General features: G+C 33.7%; 2 protein-coding genes across 2 annotated transcripts; one reads left to right on the forward strand and one right to left on the reverse strand.

Moving 5' to 3' along the window:
* Positions 1 to 1,470: 1,470 nt before the first annotated feature.
* On the forward strand, positions 1,471 to 6,939 carry LOC120075015 (probable mitochondrial import inner membrane translocase subunit TIM21). The gene is made up of 9 exons (XM_039028152.1): positions 1,471 to 1,760; positions 2,031 to 2,138; positions 3,278 to 3,343; positions 3,445 to 3,463; positions 3,777 to 3,937; positions 4,611 to 4,789; positions 4,908 to 4,956; positions 5,987 to 6,106; positions 6,223 to 6,939. The coding sequence occupies exons 1-9, from the start codon at positions 1,647 to 1,649 to the stop codon at positions 6,379 to 6,381; spliced, it is 975 nt and encodes a 324-aa protein (XP_038884080.1). The 5' UTR covers positions 1,471 to 1,646; the 3' UTR covers positions 6,382 to 6,939.
* Positions 6,940 to 8,681: 1,742 nt separating this feature from the next.
* LOC120076113 (probable inactive leucine-rich repeat receptor-like protein kinase At3g03770) lies at positions 8,682 to 13,976 on the reverse strand. The gene is made up of 7 exons (XM_039029891.1): positions 12,380 to 13,976; positions 11,621 to 11,751; positions 10,920 to 11,160; positions 10,354 to 10,556; positions 10,209 to 10,261; positions 9,420 to 9,531; positions 8,682 to 9,165 (listed from the first exon to the last, which is right to left on the reverse strand). The coding sequence occupies exons 1-7, from the start codon at positions 13,731 to 13,733 to the stop codon at positions 8,881 to 8,883; spliced, it is 2,379 nt and encodes a 792-aa protein (XP_038885819.1). The 5' UTR covers positions 13,734 to 13,976; the 3' UTR covers positions 8,682 to 8,880.
* Positions 13,977 to 14,998: the final 1,022 nt, after the last annotated feature.

Here is a 14,998-nt window from a genome sequence, read left to right on the forward strand (position 1 = left end):
AAAAATTTAACCAAACTCAATTTAATAACAAAACTAACCCAACCCGATTCTTACATTTTGAGTTGGGTAGTCCGGATTGTTCGAATTGTTGATTATTTGAACACCCTATCCATTATTATTATAAGTAACTCAATAAACATCAATATCAATATTCAATTATGCACATGGACAAAACTTGCACAACCAAAAGTAAGATGGAAATTGTTGTATAAACAAAGAAATAAAAATAAAATTAATATTGGGTTTTCAATTTAAAAACTATAGAAGGATAGTAGATTAATGTGATTTTGAGAAAACCTACATACTGGATGCTCTTTCTCCTAGTATATATGTATATAGACCATATAATCAATAAGAGTCATTAGCAGTGTCTACAAAATGACAGATATAATCAATATGAGCTTATGATTTACACTTACTAAATCTTTATCGTTAAGACCAACAATATAATGATCTAATCTCATCACGGTAAAATTTGAAGATTACATACCAACCAAGACTATAAGCTTATTGAATACGTCACTAGTGTATATGCAATTTATAATAACTAAGGACATTATATACATGTTATTGCTTCAAACTTCCGCCTAAGCAACATTTCAAGAAGTTGATTGTAGCAAGTCGTCTCTGTATAGTTAGTTAGCAACTTGAGATCTCGTTCATTTACAAAATTAACTACATAAATTACTCTATCAACTAAGAACAATGGTCATATGCACCACCAAGGATCCAAATTGTCAATTTATACCTAAGGTATGTTGTATATTAGCAGTAAAGTCAAGTTTAAGTTGGAAAGAAAAAGTTACGCGTTTATCAATTCAAAGTTGTGTTTAGTAGGTTGTGAGATTTTTAATTTTATGTTTGATGACATATTCACGACCCTTAAAAAATGCCTTACAAGTATCTAAGCTTTCAATTTTAAATATAAGATTTTTATTTCTTAATCTCCAATGAGGTAGATTCATTATTAATTGTTGACATTTCTTCTTAATTTTTCCTTGTTTTTCTTTTCTTTAAAAAAATAAAAAGAAAAAAAGAAAAAAAATCTAGTAGAATCGTTTCCTATTAAAAAAAAAAAATTTCTCACAGATTTATTAACACACAAGGTTGATAAGTTAGAGTTCCATTAATTGAAAACTTCAATTTATGTTTGCTAGAGTCATAAATTTCTATAATGTTCAAATTATATTTTGATCTTTAAAATTTTAAATTTATTTCATTTTGGTCCCTAAATTTTCAATATATTTTTACTTGTATTTGAATTTTCATATTTGTTTCATAGTGAATTAAAAGCTTTTTAATGAAAAATAATATAATAAGGACCAAAACAATTGTTTTTAAAAAAATCAAGGACTAAAATAAACATTATGAACCAAAATATATCCAACATGGAAGTTGAGAATTAAATTACAAAATTTTAATTTCTTATATATATAGATATGCATATACATATATACATATAAATATACATATACATACATGTAAACATAGGCCGCCTCCGCCTCCGGCTGTCTGTCAGAATTCCGTCAGGGTTTTTGACCGAAACGCCCTCCCCGAATAAAGGGCTTCATCAATCATTAGGGTTTAACACCTCTCCTCCGAGGGTTTCTCTGTACAGATCAATTCTTCATCAGCTCTGCGAATCAATGGCGAACGGATTAATGAAATTGACCCGGTTTGTCTCTCGCTCTTCTCTCCTTCTCCGTCAATGCCACCAGCCCTCGTCATTTTCTCGTCTCGGTGCTCAGGAATATCTCCAGGTCACTTTGCATTTCAATTTTGGTCTTTATTTTACTCTACTACTACTACTACTACTACTCCTGACTCTCGAGTACTTGCTCCATCGGTGAATACGACCGCTTTTGGTTCGCTCGGGATTTCAATTTACCTAAACTTCACAGGAGTACATTATACTGATGCGATTCTTTTTTATACGTTTTTTTTCAAAGAAGTTTAGTTTAGTTTGTTCGTCGCGAGAAAATGCGGAATTTGATGTCTCGAGTCGTTTCTATCTCAATATGTGAAATCAGACAGCGGAGGTGATGAGCAGAAGTGGGATGAATGTTTCTAAAAGAGTTGCTGTAACTACCTTCGACGAAGCAAAGAGGGCTTTATCAGATACTTATGCTGTAACAGAGGTATGTTTTGGATATTGGTGGAGCAAATCAGTCTCAAAGAAAATGTGTAGGATCTGTAGGTTACTTCTGCTGTGTTAAAGTCTATAGGATTTTTCACAGCAAAGAGAATCAAGGAACAATCTAATAGTCAAATTGTATCTGCCTTGGATGTTCCAGTATGATATATATAGTTCCTCGACAGAAAAAAGCAGAAAAGCAATAACTTGTTAGCAGATATTGGCATCGGATCATATGAAAATATGTGCATCCTTTTTGAACTTTGAACTCTTTACTGTACATGATCGATATGTAACTTCTTTCTATCAATATCAATTTCAATATGGAAACCATTTGCCTTATCTGTATGTGCAATTAGGGAGTAAAATGTTTTATGTGGGACAGCTTTCGGATCAACTCGACGATTTTGGAATTTTAACTTTGGAATGAACTTGAGAGAGTTTGAAATAGAGAGCTCATAGATCCCATTTTGGTCAACTCACTGCAAGTCTGTCTCTTTCTAACATGCTTTTCATGGCTCTTTGGAGAGACAAATATCCTAATAACTAAACTAATAAGTCTTATCAACAAAATGTTTCTTCTCTAAAAAAATAATAAGTAAACTAATAAGGTAAGGTGTTCCTTCTCCTTCAACAAGAAAATTTTAAGGTGTTCTTTTGGACAGCTTTCTTTGAGGGTTCATGTACGATGAGATCATACAATGGAAAAACCTTCAAAAGCTTTGAGTGGATATATGTTTTTTTTGAGGGGGTGGGTGGGATAGGGAGAAGGTTTCTTATTTCTAAGCATTGACAAGAAACCCTCAAGCATTTGGGGTAATGTCTTTGTTGCTTCCCTTTAAATCTATTGTTTGAAACATTTTTGCCTATCTCCCTCCTATATCAACCCAATAGGATGCCTCTTTTGAAGCTTTCCGACTCTTCGATTAATGTTTATTAAAAAAGACAAAAGTTCACGCTGTACTTAATATCTTGGCAAATAACGTAAGAAAATAAATGTTTAACTCTGTAGGATGGATGTAGGTATTGCTCAGAGAATTTCTCTCATCCTAATTATGTTCTTGCATTAGTTACAAAGATTCTTAGCCAAAGTAGAAGATTCTCTAATTTGGGGTTTCTAATGAAGATGTGTAATTGATGCAGCTGCTTGGTCCACTGAAGTCTGGGATTTCCAAACGATCTGCTGTGAATGTGTGTGACATTCCTAAGGTGCAATAACTCTTTCGTGGCAAATGTTGATTTTTGGTTATTATTTTGTTAGCATTCGTTGAATCATGAATGTCTAATTTTATTATTCATCGACTTTGCAGGCTGCACTTGGAGCTAATGGTTGGTTCTATTACATTTATTTTTCATGAACTGGGCTATTCTGCCATGTTTTTGGTTTTATTTTATTCTTTGGGGGGCGCGGAGGTGGTATTTCTTGTATGATTGCTATTTTCTACTCCGTATATGGCAATGAAAACTGAAGTAGTTCTAGGGAATGTTCAATATGGACGAACAGGTGAAAAATGAGTTTTAGTGGCTTCATCGTGAGAGCTATTAATCAAATTCTGAATTGTTTGCTCCCTCTCTTGTTTTTCCTTTTTTTGGGGGGGAGGGGGGGCATCTATTTCTTAACCCTTGTTATATTTTTGTGTAGGTATGGCTGTTTTATCTAGATGGCAAGATGCAAGGGCATCTGTTGTCACTTCTTCAACATTAGGTATCACCAGTAGATGTGATACAAGTGCTAGAGGGCCGTGCTTTGCTAGGTTTATGTCATCAAAATCTTCAGAAAAAAGAGAACAAACTGCATCTGAGGTTTGTGTTCAATTTTGAATTTGTTTTAACATTTAAGGAGCTCTGGGTTTCTCCAGGCTTGATTTCTGAATTTTAGTGGAAGGTACTTTGACTGAGTTTAGATGTGGTGTTTGTGTCTCGAATTTATGGATTGTCAAATGACCATGAAGATGACTAGCCTTGTGAGAAAAAAGTGATCAATCTCATATATATCTTAGATCTAATAAAGCAAGGACCTGGGGCTAATTAGAATATCAATAATTTTTGCGAGGAAAATTTAAGTTATTGTTAAACATTGTCGAATGCATTTCTGTAATATTTAATAATATATTCATGAGAAGAAGTCAGCTTCCTGTAAGAGAGTGAAAGAATAACAAGAGGTAGCGATATGACAAAGGAGGGAATACCAACAGAAAAAGGGCTATAGCAGACTAAATACCTTTTTATATATATATATATAAAATAAATCTGAATAAATGCGGTGCACTTTACCAAAATCAATAAGCATGCATCTCATTTGAATGATGGTAAAAATTAAATCTGACGTAACTGAGCCTCATCGTTGCCGTACGGGCTTTTTATTAAATTTCTTGTGCGTATTCTCATTTATTGGTGTTGGCCAGGTGAGGCCAGTGTTATTTTGTGATCACCGATGAGTTCATAAACCTGGGTTTTCCCTTGATTTTATTATCAGAGCAAAAAAGAAATATCAACAGTGGAGGATCCATTTGATGCTCCTACATATAATATACCAGAGAAGCCTGTTACATTTGCAGAGGGAGCTTCCTACAGTTTTATCATCCTTGCAGGGCTTGGAGTTGCAGCAGCTGCTGGATATGCAGTTTTTAAGGAGCTCATATTTCAACCAAAAGAGTAAAGAACCAACTTGCAGCTAGATTAATATTATAAACGTTTGCTTAGAATTACGACTTTAAATTACCATGTGGTTTCCTCTACATGGTGACTCTGATATGCGAGTTCTCTTGCTTAGGTATAAGATCTTTGACAAGGCTCTTAAAAGGATTCAAGATGATAGCCAGGTTAGTGAAATTAACCTTGACCTTTTGAGTTTTGTATGTGTTTGTGTCAAAACTTATATCTTCCCTTGGGGCTCATGGCTTCTTTTTAAAGAAACAAATCCAACAAGGGACTCCATGAGAACAAAGATACTAAATGAAACAAACACAACCAAGGCAATTACGTCTGTGAAAGACCAAATGACTTAAAAAGATGAACTAGGAACTTAACAAGAAAACAAAACAAGATCTGCTAGAGACTGAGAGGAACTAACCAAACTACAGCAGATTCTCAGGTAATCACCAACCAAGAGAACAAAGAGAACCACATAGTGGACCTTTTGCACCTTAACTGAAGGTACTCTCTAGATGGGCCAATCTTTTCTCCACCTACTATGGATTAGATATAGTTCATGTTTTTTTAGCACCATGTTCAGAATTGAAAACGTAATGCGCCACTATGCAGCATCGTAAATATTCCTTGCACCTTAATTGAGTTGGAATAAGATGAATTTCACATCATATCCTTTAGAGATGATGCAGAAGCAGAAATATATACATACATATTATAGTCCAGAAAGTTGTTCTTGCTGTATCTCCAATTCCTAGGTATAGTGAGTCATTTTACTTCAGTAATTATGAAAAAATAACTCGGGTTAATTGGAAAATTAATAGGCACAGAGGGGGTGGTTGGTGGGAATGGGATAATTCTTTTGCATGCTGTCTTCTTCCGTGTCTATTAAATTCAGACTACTGTGTAATTTTCTTTCTTTTTCTTTTTTTTTCTTTGGGTGCTTACCATGAGGATTTCTTATCTCTTCTCTTCCTCTCTCTTATGGTTTTTCTTATTACAAAAAAAAAAAAAAAAAAAAAAACCTTTTTTAGTATGTTTCCCTTTTTTTTTTTTTTTTTTTTTTTTTTTTTTAAAAAAAAATTTTTTTTAAAAGATTTAGCCCTTTTGAAGTCTAACTCAACTACTGCTTTACTTTTTTCAGTGTTCAAGCTATCCTTTGAGATTTTATGTTTTATTAGATTGGTTTTGCTATCCTGTCAGGTTAGGGTAAGGATTGGTTCCCCGATAACTGGTTATGGGCAAGAAACTAGAAATCGAGCTGCTCGCCAACGTATCCCAAATAGGGTATGGACTGACGAAGATGGTGTAGAGCGAGTAGAGGTAAAGTGTGACAAGATCCTCCTGTTGTACTAATGATTATGTTTTTCTTAGGTTAGGTTCCTGAATGACCCCATTCCCCTTTTCCATTAGAAATTAACAAATAAAATTTTGTATAGGTGAATTTTTATATCCGTGGGCCCCATGGAGCTGGGAAAGTTTATACCGAGATGTTCAAGGATCAAGTGGACAAGCAATGGAAGTTCACATACTTGATCGTTGAGGTGAAATCACCTTCTCCAGCCCAATTGATCCTAGAATCTTATATGCCTGCCTGAATTTTGTGCACAACCAATTCGCTCAAGATTTTGTATCAAATTATAACATGGTTTTAGAATCATCTCATGTTTATAATATTTCTTCCTCCTCTCACCCCATTTAAACTTTTCGACTCGGTTAGGCTAATTTTTTTCAAGTTCAATATTTCTGATTACCACCTCGACTCCTAGAGAGAGTTCCATTCCAATAAGTAATACTCATTCGACGTGCTTCCACTTGATACAACAAGTGAGTCAGGAAGTTTTGCCCATAGGATCGATTTTCTCTTAAAAGGTCAGATTTATTCTTTTCATATGTCTTTGTTTATGTGCAAAAAAAGGTTCCAGATTTTTTCTCTTGTGACTGTGAGGTGAAGCTTACCCCACTATGTTATGAGACACAACAAGGAATCAACTGGAAATTGGAAGGTATCGAAGCTTTATTTATTTGTTTTCTCTTAGCTTTGTATAACTTGGCATGCTGTGTTAAAAAACTCTCTTTGCCCTTCACCAACATGTCATAAAAGTATGGAACAATAAAGACTTGTGCCAATAAATGGGTGGCAGTTATTTTTGTGACAATAACTTGTTTTTGTTTGCTTTTGGTTGCTGATTATTCTATATTTAAGTGACCAATTGAGTTTGATGGGCCAGCATGATTGTTGTTGGGCATAATCGTGAGAATCATTTCCCTTACTGTGCATGTCCTAGGCACTCTGGCGCCCCTCGAGTCATGGTATTAAATTTATCAACATGGCGATATTTTCATTGATATTTTTGCATATCTATAAATTTGACTTCAAATATAAATATATAAGGGGTGAATCGACATTTTTATCATTGTAAAAGGAAAAAAAACATGAAACGTTCAAAATAAGTAATAAAAATTTTGGTCCTATTTGGCATTTTGTTTTTAGTTTTAGTTTTTTAAAATTAAGTCCATGGACACTACTTTCACTTCCAAATTTCTTTCTTCATCCACTTTTCATCAATGGTTTAAAAAATCAAGTCAAATTTTGAGGGAAAAAAAGTAGCTTTCAAAAAGTTTTTGTTTTTAAAATTTTGCTAAAAATTCAATTATTATACTTAAGAAAAATGTGAATAAAATAGTTTTAATTTTAAAAAACAAAAACAAAAGATTATCAAATAGAGCCTTATTTTTTTTAAATATGATAGAAATAACAGACATTTCAACTAGTTTAAAAGGTGTTAAAATGTTGCTTCATTAATCCATATTTTTTCTTTCTTATTATCTTTCTAAAAATTTTCGACCTTTTTAAATTTATAAAATCGAGACATTGAGATTTTTTTTATGATATTAATATTTAAATTTTACTGACATTTTAAGCTTGAGTTAGGGTTAAGGTCAAACGTGCCTTCCATAGAATTCTAACAAAAGGATTACAGATTTTATTTCTTATTTCTTCTTATTTTTTAGAAGACAAATTTTCTTTTATCCATTAATTTTCTTTTTCAAAATTATTTAATAGGAATCTAACATAAGCACATGTAGAATACTGATAGAGGTTTGAATCATGAAATGTTCGACAAAAATGAGATTTAAAATCTAAAATCTTTGAACATTTGGGATTCCTACAAAATGAGTGGATACAATCATTGACGTATTATTGTTAAAGAAAGGAAAATAGATTAAAAAAAAAAAAAATCAACGAGGAATAAGATGGCTTTCCAAACTTAATTACGATCTTGTCGCTGTGTTTTTAATGATTTTGCTAAAAGCAACGAATTGTTATTTGGTTTCATTTCATTACATCACGACAATGACAAAAAGAAAAAGAACACTAACAAAAACTTTAGCACTCGAAGAAAATGGCCCTCAATGATTGCCTGAAGACCAATAATAATAATTAGTTTTGGAGAAGTGGCCAAAGTACTAACTTCCAAGGTAATTAGTTTGCCCTATTTTTTGAGGTTGGAAAGTTCAATCTTCTATCTTCTCCCGTTTTTGTACTTCAAAAACTTTGTGATCCTTTGTTCGAACATCGGTAGTTATGCACTATTATCTATATTAGATTTAAGATTTAAATATTATTTTAGTCATCGTACTTTTGATTTTGGTACATTCATTTTTTTTATCTTTGTCACTTTTCAATGAATCATTTACTACATTTCTTAAACTATAGTCATAAATGTACTAAAGAGTTTCTACGGTACATAAAATTTATATACAAATTTGCAATTAGTGATCAAAATCATTACTTTTAAGTACAATAATCAAAATAAACAAAACTTTAAACTATAGAAATAAAATGGATATTTTGAAAGTACAGGAACCAAAATCGATAGTATAGGAACTAAAGTAGTAATCGAAACTTAAATCTTATCTATCTTGATTCACCATTTTATCAAAGGCGTCCAAGTTCGACTTGTATGACTCAAATGATCAAGAACTCGATAACATAACATACTGTGAAATTTGAGCAGACTACAACTGGTCCCTAATGAGATAAAAAGAATGGAGTTTGGGAAATTAAATTGATGAGCTGCTTTACAAGTTGTTCATGAAATGAGAAGTTGAATATGAGTACCATTTTCCTTCGAAGACATTTGTGGGGATGGTGATGGTGATGCAGGTGCCTCTCTACTTGAATCCTGAACTTGTCCTGCAAAATGCAAATTCCAAAGAATATCTTCTATTGAAGGTCTATCTGTTGCCTTCTCATGAAGGCATCTTACACATATTTCCATCATCGTCTTGAGCGAATCGTCCGAGCACCCCTTGTGTACTGCTGGATCCACAATGCTCTTTCGAGCTATCTCATCAGTTTTTAGGCTTACCTGCAACTGAAAACAGGAATGGAAGCAAAAATTCCTAGTTCAGTAACAAGGTTAATTATGGAAAAATTACACTTTTGGTCATTGAGGTTTTGAGTTCGGTAGTATTTTGGTCTCTCGGCTTTCAGACTCGACACTTTATCCTTTAAAGTCTGATTTGACAATAGTTTTTGTCATAAGTTCTTCGTTAATTACTAACAGAAAGCTAACGGGACACTCAATTTTTATTTAAAAAGATACTTTTGAATTGAAAATGTACTTACAAGATCTCTTGAAACCTGAACTTCGTTTTGGGAAGTGATTTGTCTTCCCAAAATCATTTCCAGTAGAATGGCTCCTATGTCATACACATCATTCTTATCTTTGTGATTTACTCTGCAAAAACACACACAACTCCAACATTTAAATTTATATTCCACTACATGATTCAGTTCTCTTGCAAAGGTGTATCCAAATTATTCTTTACAAAATAAAAAATTTGCATCAAATTTCATCGTGAAAATATTAGTTTCTTTTTGGTTATATTATAAGTATAGTTTCTAAACTTTCAAGTTTGTGCCATAAAGGTCCTTGAACACAAAAGGAATTTGATAGGTTCCTAAACTTTCAATTTTGTATTTAATAAGTTCTTAAACAGTTAAAATCTCTAATAAATCTACAAACTCTCTTTGATATATTAAAAAATTTAGAAACATAACTGATCTATTCGATTTGAAATTTATTTTTTTTGTAATCAGACCCTAAACTTTTAATTTCATGTATAGTATGGTTAGTAGATACGTCCATAAATTTAAAATTACGTTGAATAGGTCAAGAATCTATTAGATGCAAACTTGAATGTCTAAGGACCTATTAGGTATTTTTTTGAAATTTGAGACCAAATAGGCAAATTTGAAAGTTCAAAGATTAAATTTGTAATTTGACTTCTATGATGTGGTATGAGAGGACATGGCAAACAATGGTTAAAAAAAAACCAATGTGACTTGTTTCTAGAAACAAAAGGAAGAAGCTGTCTATGTTTGAATTTTACAAGTAAAAAATAGAAGTGTTACCCCATAGCTTGGCGCTTCCCTTTTGTACCAGTGGATGAAACTCCTGAAGTCATCTGAAAGGCAAAACAAATATATCAGTCACATTAACTTTTGAGAGGTTATTATGGAAACATACAGGACTTTCTTTATTCTCTCTGTATCATACCATTCCACCATGTTCAACTACAATAGGTAAATTATAACAGCTGATTTTCACATGGAGATCTTGATCAAGTAAAATATCTGTAATCTTCAAATTGTTTGAGCATACACCAGGCACAATTCCTGTGTGTAGGAACTGAATTCCCTTCACCATTTCGATCGCAGCCGATATCCTTTTCGTCCAAGAAAGTTTTTGCCCTGGTAGCCCTGTGGAATCAAATTCTTTTACATACTTGTGTCCATTGACAGAACAGTTTGCTCTGCTAAATCTTATGCACCTTCAGTACAATGCTAAACAAAAAAGGATATACCATGTCTGGATTGAGAACTTTTTTTTTTCTTTCCCCTTTACCTCTGCCCACTACAAGGCCCGGACTTGGGGAGACATCAAGGGTTTTTAGTATTAAGCTCACCTGAAAGTTCGAAGTTGGGATCTCTAAGCCAATGTGACCAAGAGACCTCAAGTCCTTGCCAACGAGGTCACCCCTTAGAGGGCGAGATTGAGAATAAGTCCAACACAAGTTATACGTAATAATAGTCATACATATTTGTCATGGAAAGTCATTTTACCAGATACATGGCTCCTTAGTGTCCCATATGGATAGTACTCGAAGATAAGGAATACTCTGCCAATGGTTAAACCATCTGGTAGGAACTCGTAACAATGTCCAAGAGCACTGATCAAATGGATGTGTCGTAGTTTAGATATCAACTCCAATTGATGCGTGTAGGTTTGAGAGGTTTGCCGCCTTTTCAAAGTTAAACTCCGAATTGCCACGACACTACCATCCGTAAACACCCCTTTGAATATCTGTTGTTGTCAAGACAGAGACTTCATTTATAAGTCTATTATCGAGTTCTTTTTAACTAAAACGAAACTTCTCATTGGATAAATAAAAAGAGACTAAATCTATTAGTTAGTTTTGTGTAGTAGCAGATTAGGAGGTCACGTGTTTGAATCCTTCTAACATCATTTACTCCTTGATTAATATTAATTCCCATGTGTTAGAATGTTTATTAGATAGACATGGGGAACCATGCTTAAGCTTTTTAAGCCAACTTTTTATCTTTGATTCCAAGTTTTCAATAAAAAAACCATTTCAAAAGTACTCTCCTTTCAGACATGCTTTTTGGAGGGGGGGAAAAAAGGCATTGAGAAAAGTAACTGAGATGTATGATTTGACAGCATAAACTAAGAGAGATATGGCAATTTCTGAACAGTGAAAATGTATTAAATTAACAACTGGTGAATAACCTCTGTAAATTGGTACCTGGCCATCCAGACTTTCAGTTATCAGAGTTGAAGCATCAAAGTAGTTGGTAGCCTCTTTAAGTTCATCCAAACTGAAAGTTCGATAAGGAGGAAGACTAGTTCCCAGCTTCATTGTTTGAGAAATATACTCTGCATGCACATGGTGGATTTTAACAAATATACAAAGATGGATTAAATTCATTAACAAAACTTGCTACAAATAACATTTAGAATAATCTTTTATCCCTAAACTTTCATGGATAGACTTTAATAAGTATCAATTTAGTCCTTGAAGTTGACCTTTACAATTTATAATGATTTAGTTCTTACCATGAAAAGTACTATCAAGATTTTTAATGAATTTTTTGCACATGTAGATTGAAAAACATATTAGAGTCAAGTTTGACAATTGATGAGATTTTTCATGATAGGGACCGAAGATACAAGGACTAAATTGTTACTTCTATAAAAGTTCAAGGATCAAAAGTGATATTTGACATAGATGGATATGAAGAAAGCAATTTTTGACAATCTATTCGTTGATATGGGTTAAAAATGCTGAAAGCAGACCTCCAGCCTCTGGGAAGTTAATGGATGAAAAACAATGAATTATGCAAGCAGATGCTATAATACAGATAAAAGTGATTACTTTTCAGTTGTTTTGCTTTAATAAGATCGACCCAGTTCAAAAAATCATCAACCAGAAAGAAAAGGAGAAAAAAAAAGAAAAAAGATAGAAGAAAAGAAAAGAAAGGAAAGAAAAAGATATTCATCTTACTGGCATCATACAGCTGCTTGGCTGTGCCTGTTACAGATGAATTCTCTGTGATAAACCTTGTTGAAGGTTCTTTAACAACTCCCATTTTGTATGTCCTTCTCATCGTCAAGAACACCAGAGCAAAAACTACAATTCCAGCAACACTTCCTCCAAAAATTCTCAAGAAAGTCATTATCTCAGTATGAAGTTTCCTATGCTCCAGATTATGAGGTCTAATACTCACTGCCAAAGCTTCATTATGACAGAAATTCAAAGGGTGCTGTTTTTGGTCTTGATTTGACAAGCAATTTCCACCATAGATGCTATCACCATTCTTGGACTCCAATTCCTGAAGACAAGTAGGCAAGTCTCCCGTCAAAAGATTTGAGGATAAATTTGCAAAAGTAAGATCACTATTGCAAGATATGTTCTGTAAAAGCAGTCCAGTTAATCTGTTTCCCCCAATATTCAGATACTTAATGGAAGGAAGTCCCAAAAGCGATGCCAGAAAAGGTCCAACAAGTTTATTGGAAGATAAGTCCAGCTTTTCAAGGCGATATGACAAGCCTAACTCAGGTGGAATACTTGAGCGAAATCTGTTGTTTTTGAGCTCAAGTATACTTAAACTCTTTGGTAATTTAGGAAAATGGGGTCCTAGAAGATTGTCTCCCAACTCAAGAACTTGCAAGCTGGTTAAGTTGCTGAGGTCTGGGACATTCCCAGAAAGGGAATTCCCTGAGAGAGAGAGAATTCTTAGACTCCACATATGTGAAATGGAATCTGGTAAGGACCCATTAAAGGAATTGTTCTGTAAACTCAGAGTGGTCAAGAATGGTAGTGAACCAATCCAATCAGGAATGCTGCCAGAGAAATAGTTGCTGTCAAGATTGATAAACTGTAGGGTTTTGGAAGAAGAAAGTTGGGGAGGGATGGAGCCATAGAAGGAATTTGAGGACAAGTTGAGTATTTCTAATGAAAAAAGGTTAGCAACAGATGGAGGCAATGGACCCTCAAGACCTAAAGAAACTAGAGAAAGCACTTTCAGATTGGGAAAATGGGAGAATGTGGAAAACAAAGAATCAGTGGAAGTATTAAGTAGAAATGAGGGGGGATGTTGGAGAACATCATCAACAATGTGGAGCTGGGTTATGTTATCTTCATAGCACACTATTGTAAGAAACTGAGTGGATTCAATGTTACAGAAGTCTGTGACATTGTTAAAGCTGGATAGAGCTTGAGGGAAGTTTAAAAGTTGCTGGATTTGTAGAAGGGATTGGGATTGAGAAGGTGGAAGCTGAGTTGAAAGTTGAAAAGAAGAGAACAAAAACAAGAAAAGAAGAAGATGGAAATGGCAGACTGCTTTTAGTTTTGCCATTAAAGCTCAGAAGAGGAGAGCAAATAAGTTACAGAGACGAGAAAGAAGCTGGAAAAGAGAAAACCCCATTAAGAAGAAATGAAACTCTCTCTCTCTCTCTCTCTTTCTTTGGCTGTGTCTTCAGAGCTTGTTAAAGAAGGCCATTAGAAGTACAGTGGCTGCAATAAAACAAAAAGCTTTAACATTAATCAGTGCTTTTACCCTTTTCCCAAGGGATTAGAATCTAGACATTGCCTACAGATTGCTTAACTTAAATTAACAATAGCATTGGACTCCACCACAATCTTGGCACTGAATAAAATAGAATGCCTTTGAGATGCTTTGTGGTTGCCAAAATAGAATGTATGGACTGGAGCCTCTGTTCTTGTTTATGAATTTGAATTTTTTAAGCCACAAGAATCAAGTTATAGTATGGTTAAACTCAAAGCCACATTATAAAACTAAGTTAAGATACTAATTGTCAGGAGACAGGCTTTTTGTGCTAAAGTGGAACACTATCCTACTTCACTTAATTGTACTTGATGGTGTGATTAATGTAAGGTAGCTGTATATTGGTAAAAAGAAACCATTATTATTCCACCAAAATACATTAAAGGATGTTTTATTTAGTTAAAGTGATATACATAGGAAGAGGGGGATGGAGGAAGAGAGTTATGGGAAAGATGGTGTGAGTGAGTGACTGTTATAAAGACCTTATGATGGGAGGAGTTGTCCCTAAAAACAAAAGCATATAGTTCACGGGAAGCACAGAAGCTGACCAAAAAATAGACATTTTAGATTGACAAATCAAACAATGAAAAAAGTGCTTTTTGATTGTATAAAGCACTTTTGGCATCTATCTTTATCTTTAACCCCAAACCATTTTCAAATACCATACCATAAAATACAAACAATTTCATCTCTTTCTTTTCAGACCTTAGCAGACTCGGATTTGGGGCCCCCAAGTGTTTAGTCACGGGTGAATCTTTGTTGGAGCATTGTTTGGAATTTTGTTCAATGATTGAATATATAAATTATTAAATGGGATTCTTTTTTTTCTTTTTTTTTTTTTTTTATCACTAACTTATTAAGTTGTGTTCATGGGTTGGGTTGAGTTAGGTTGAATGATTTTTAAACTTAACCTAATTATTTGGATTATAAATTAATTCAATCCAAATAACTCTCATTAAAAAATGAATCCAACCCAACTCAACCATGAAACATTTTGGGTTGGGTTGGGTCGATTCAGGTTACTTGAGTCGTTTGTTTAAAATTTTATTCTAAAA

This window comes from Benincasa hispida, chromosome 4 (genome assembly GCF_009727055.1).
Source record: "Benincasa hispida cultivar B227 chromosome 4, ASM972705v1, whole genome shotgun sequence".
Classification (NCBI taxonomy): domain Eukaryota; kingdom Viridiplantae; phylum Streptophyta; class Magnoliopsida; order Cucurbitales; family Cucurbitaceae; genus Benincasa; species Benincasa hispida.

Excerpts from the sequence above, each read along its gene's own strand:
- LOC120076113 (XM_039029891.1), bottom strand. The coding sequence starts at position 13,733 with ATGGCAAAACTAAAAGCAGTCTGCCATTTCCATCTTCTTCTTTTCTTG. Across the intron at positions 11,752-12,379 it reads CAAGCAGCTGTATGATGCCA|AGTATATTTCTCAAACAATG; the intron begins GTAAGATGAATA and ends ATGTGCATGCAG. Across the intron at positions 9,532-10,208 it reads GGGAAGCGCCAAGCTATGGG|AGTAAATCACAAAGATAAGA; the intron begins GTAACACTTCTA and ends GTGTTTTTGCAG.
- LOC120075015 (XM_039028152.1), top strand. The coding sequence starts at position 1,647 with ATGGCGAACGGATTAATGAAATTGACCCGGTTTGTCTCTCGCTCTTCT. Across the intron at positions 3,938-4,610 it reads GAGAACAAACTGCATCTGAG|AGCAAAAAAGAAATATCAAC; the intron begins GTTTGTGTTCAA and ends TTTTATTATCAG. Across the intron at positions 4,790-4,907 it reads CTCATATTTCAACCAAAAGA|GTATAAGATCTTTGACAAGG; the intron begins GTAAAGAACCAA and ends TCTCTTGCTTAG.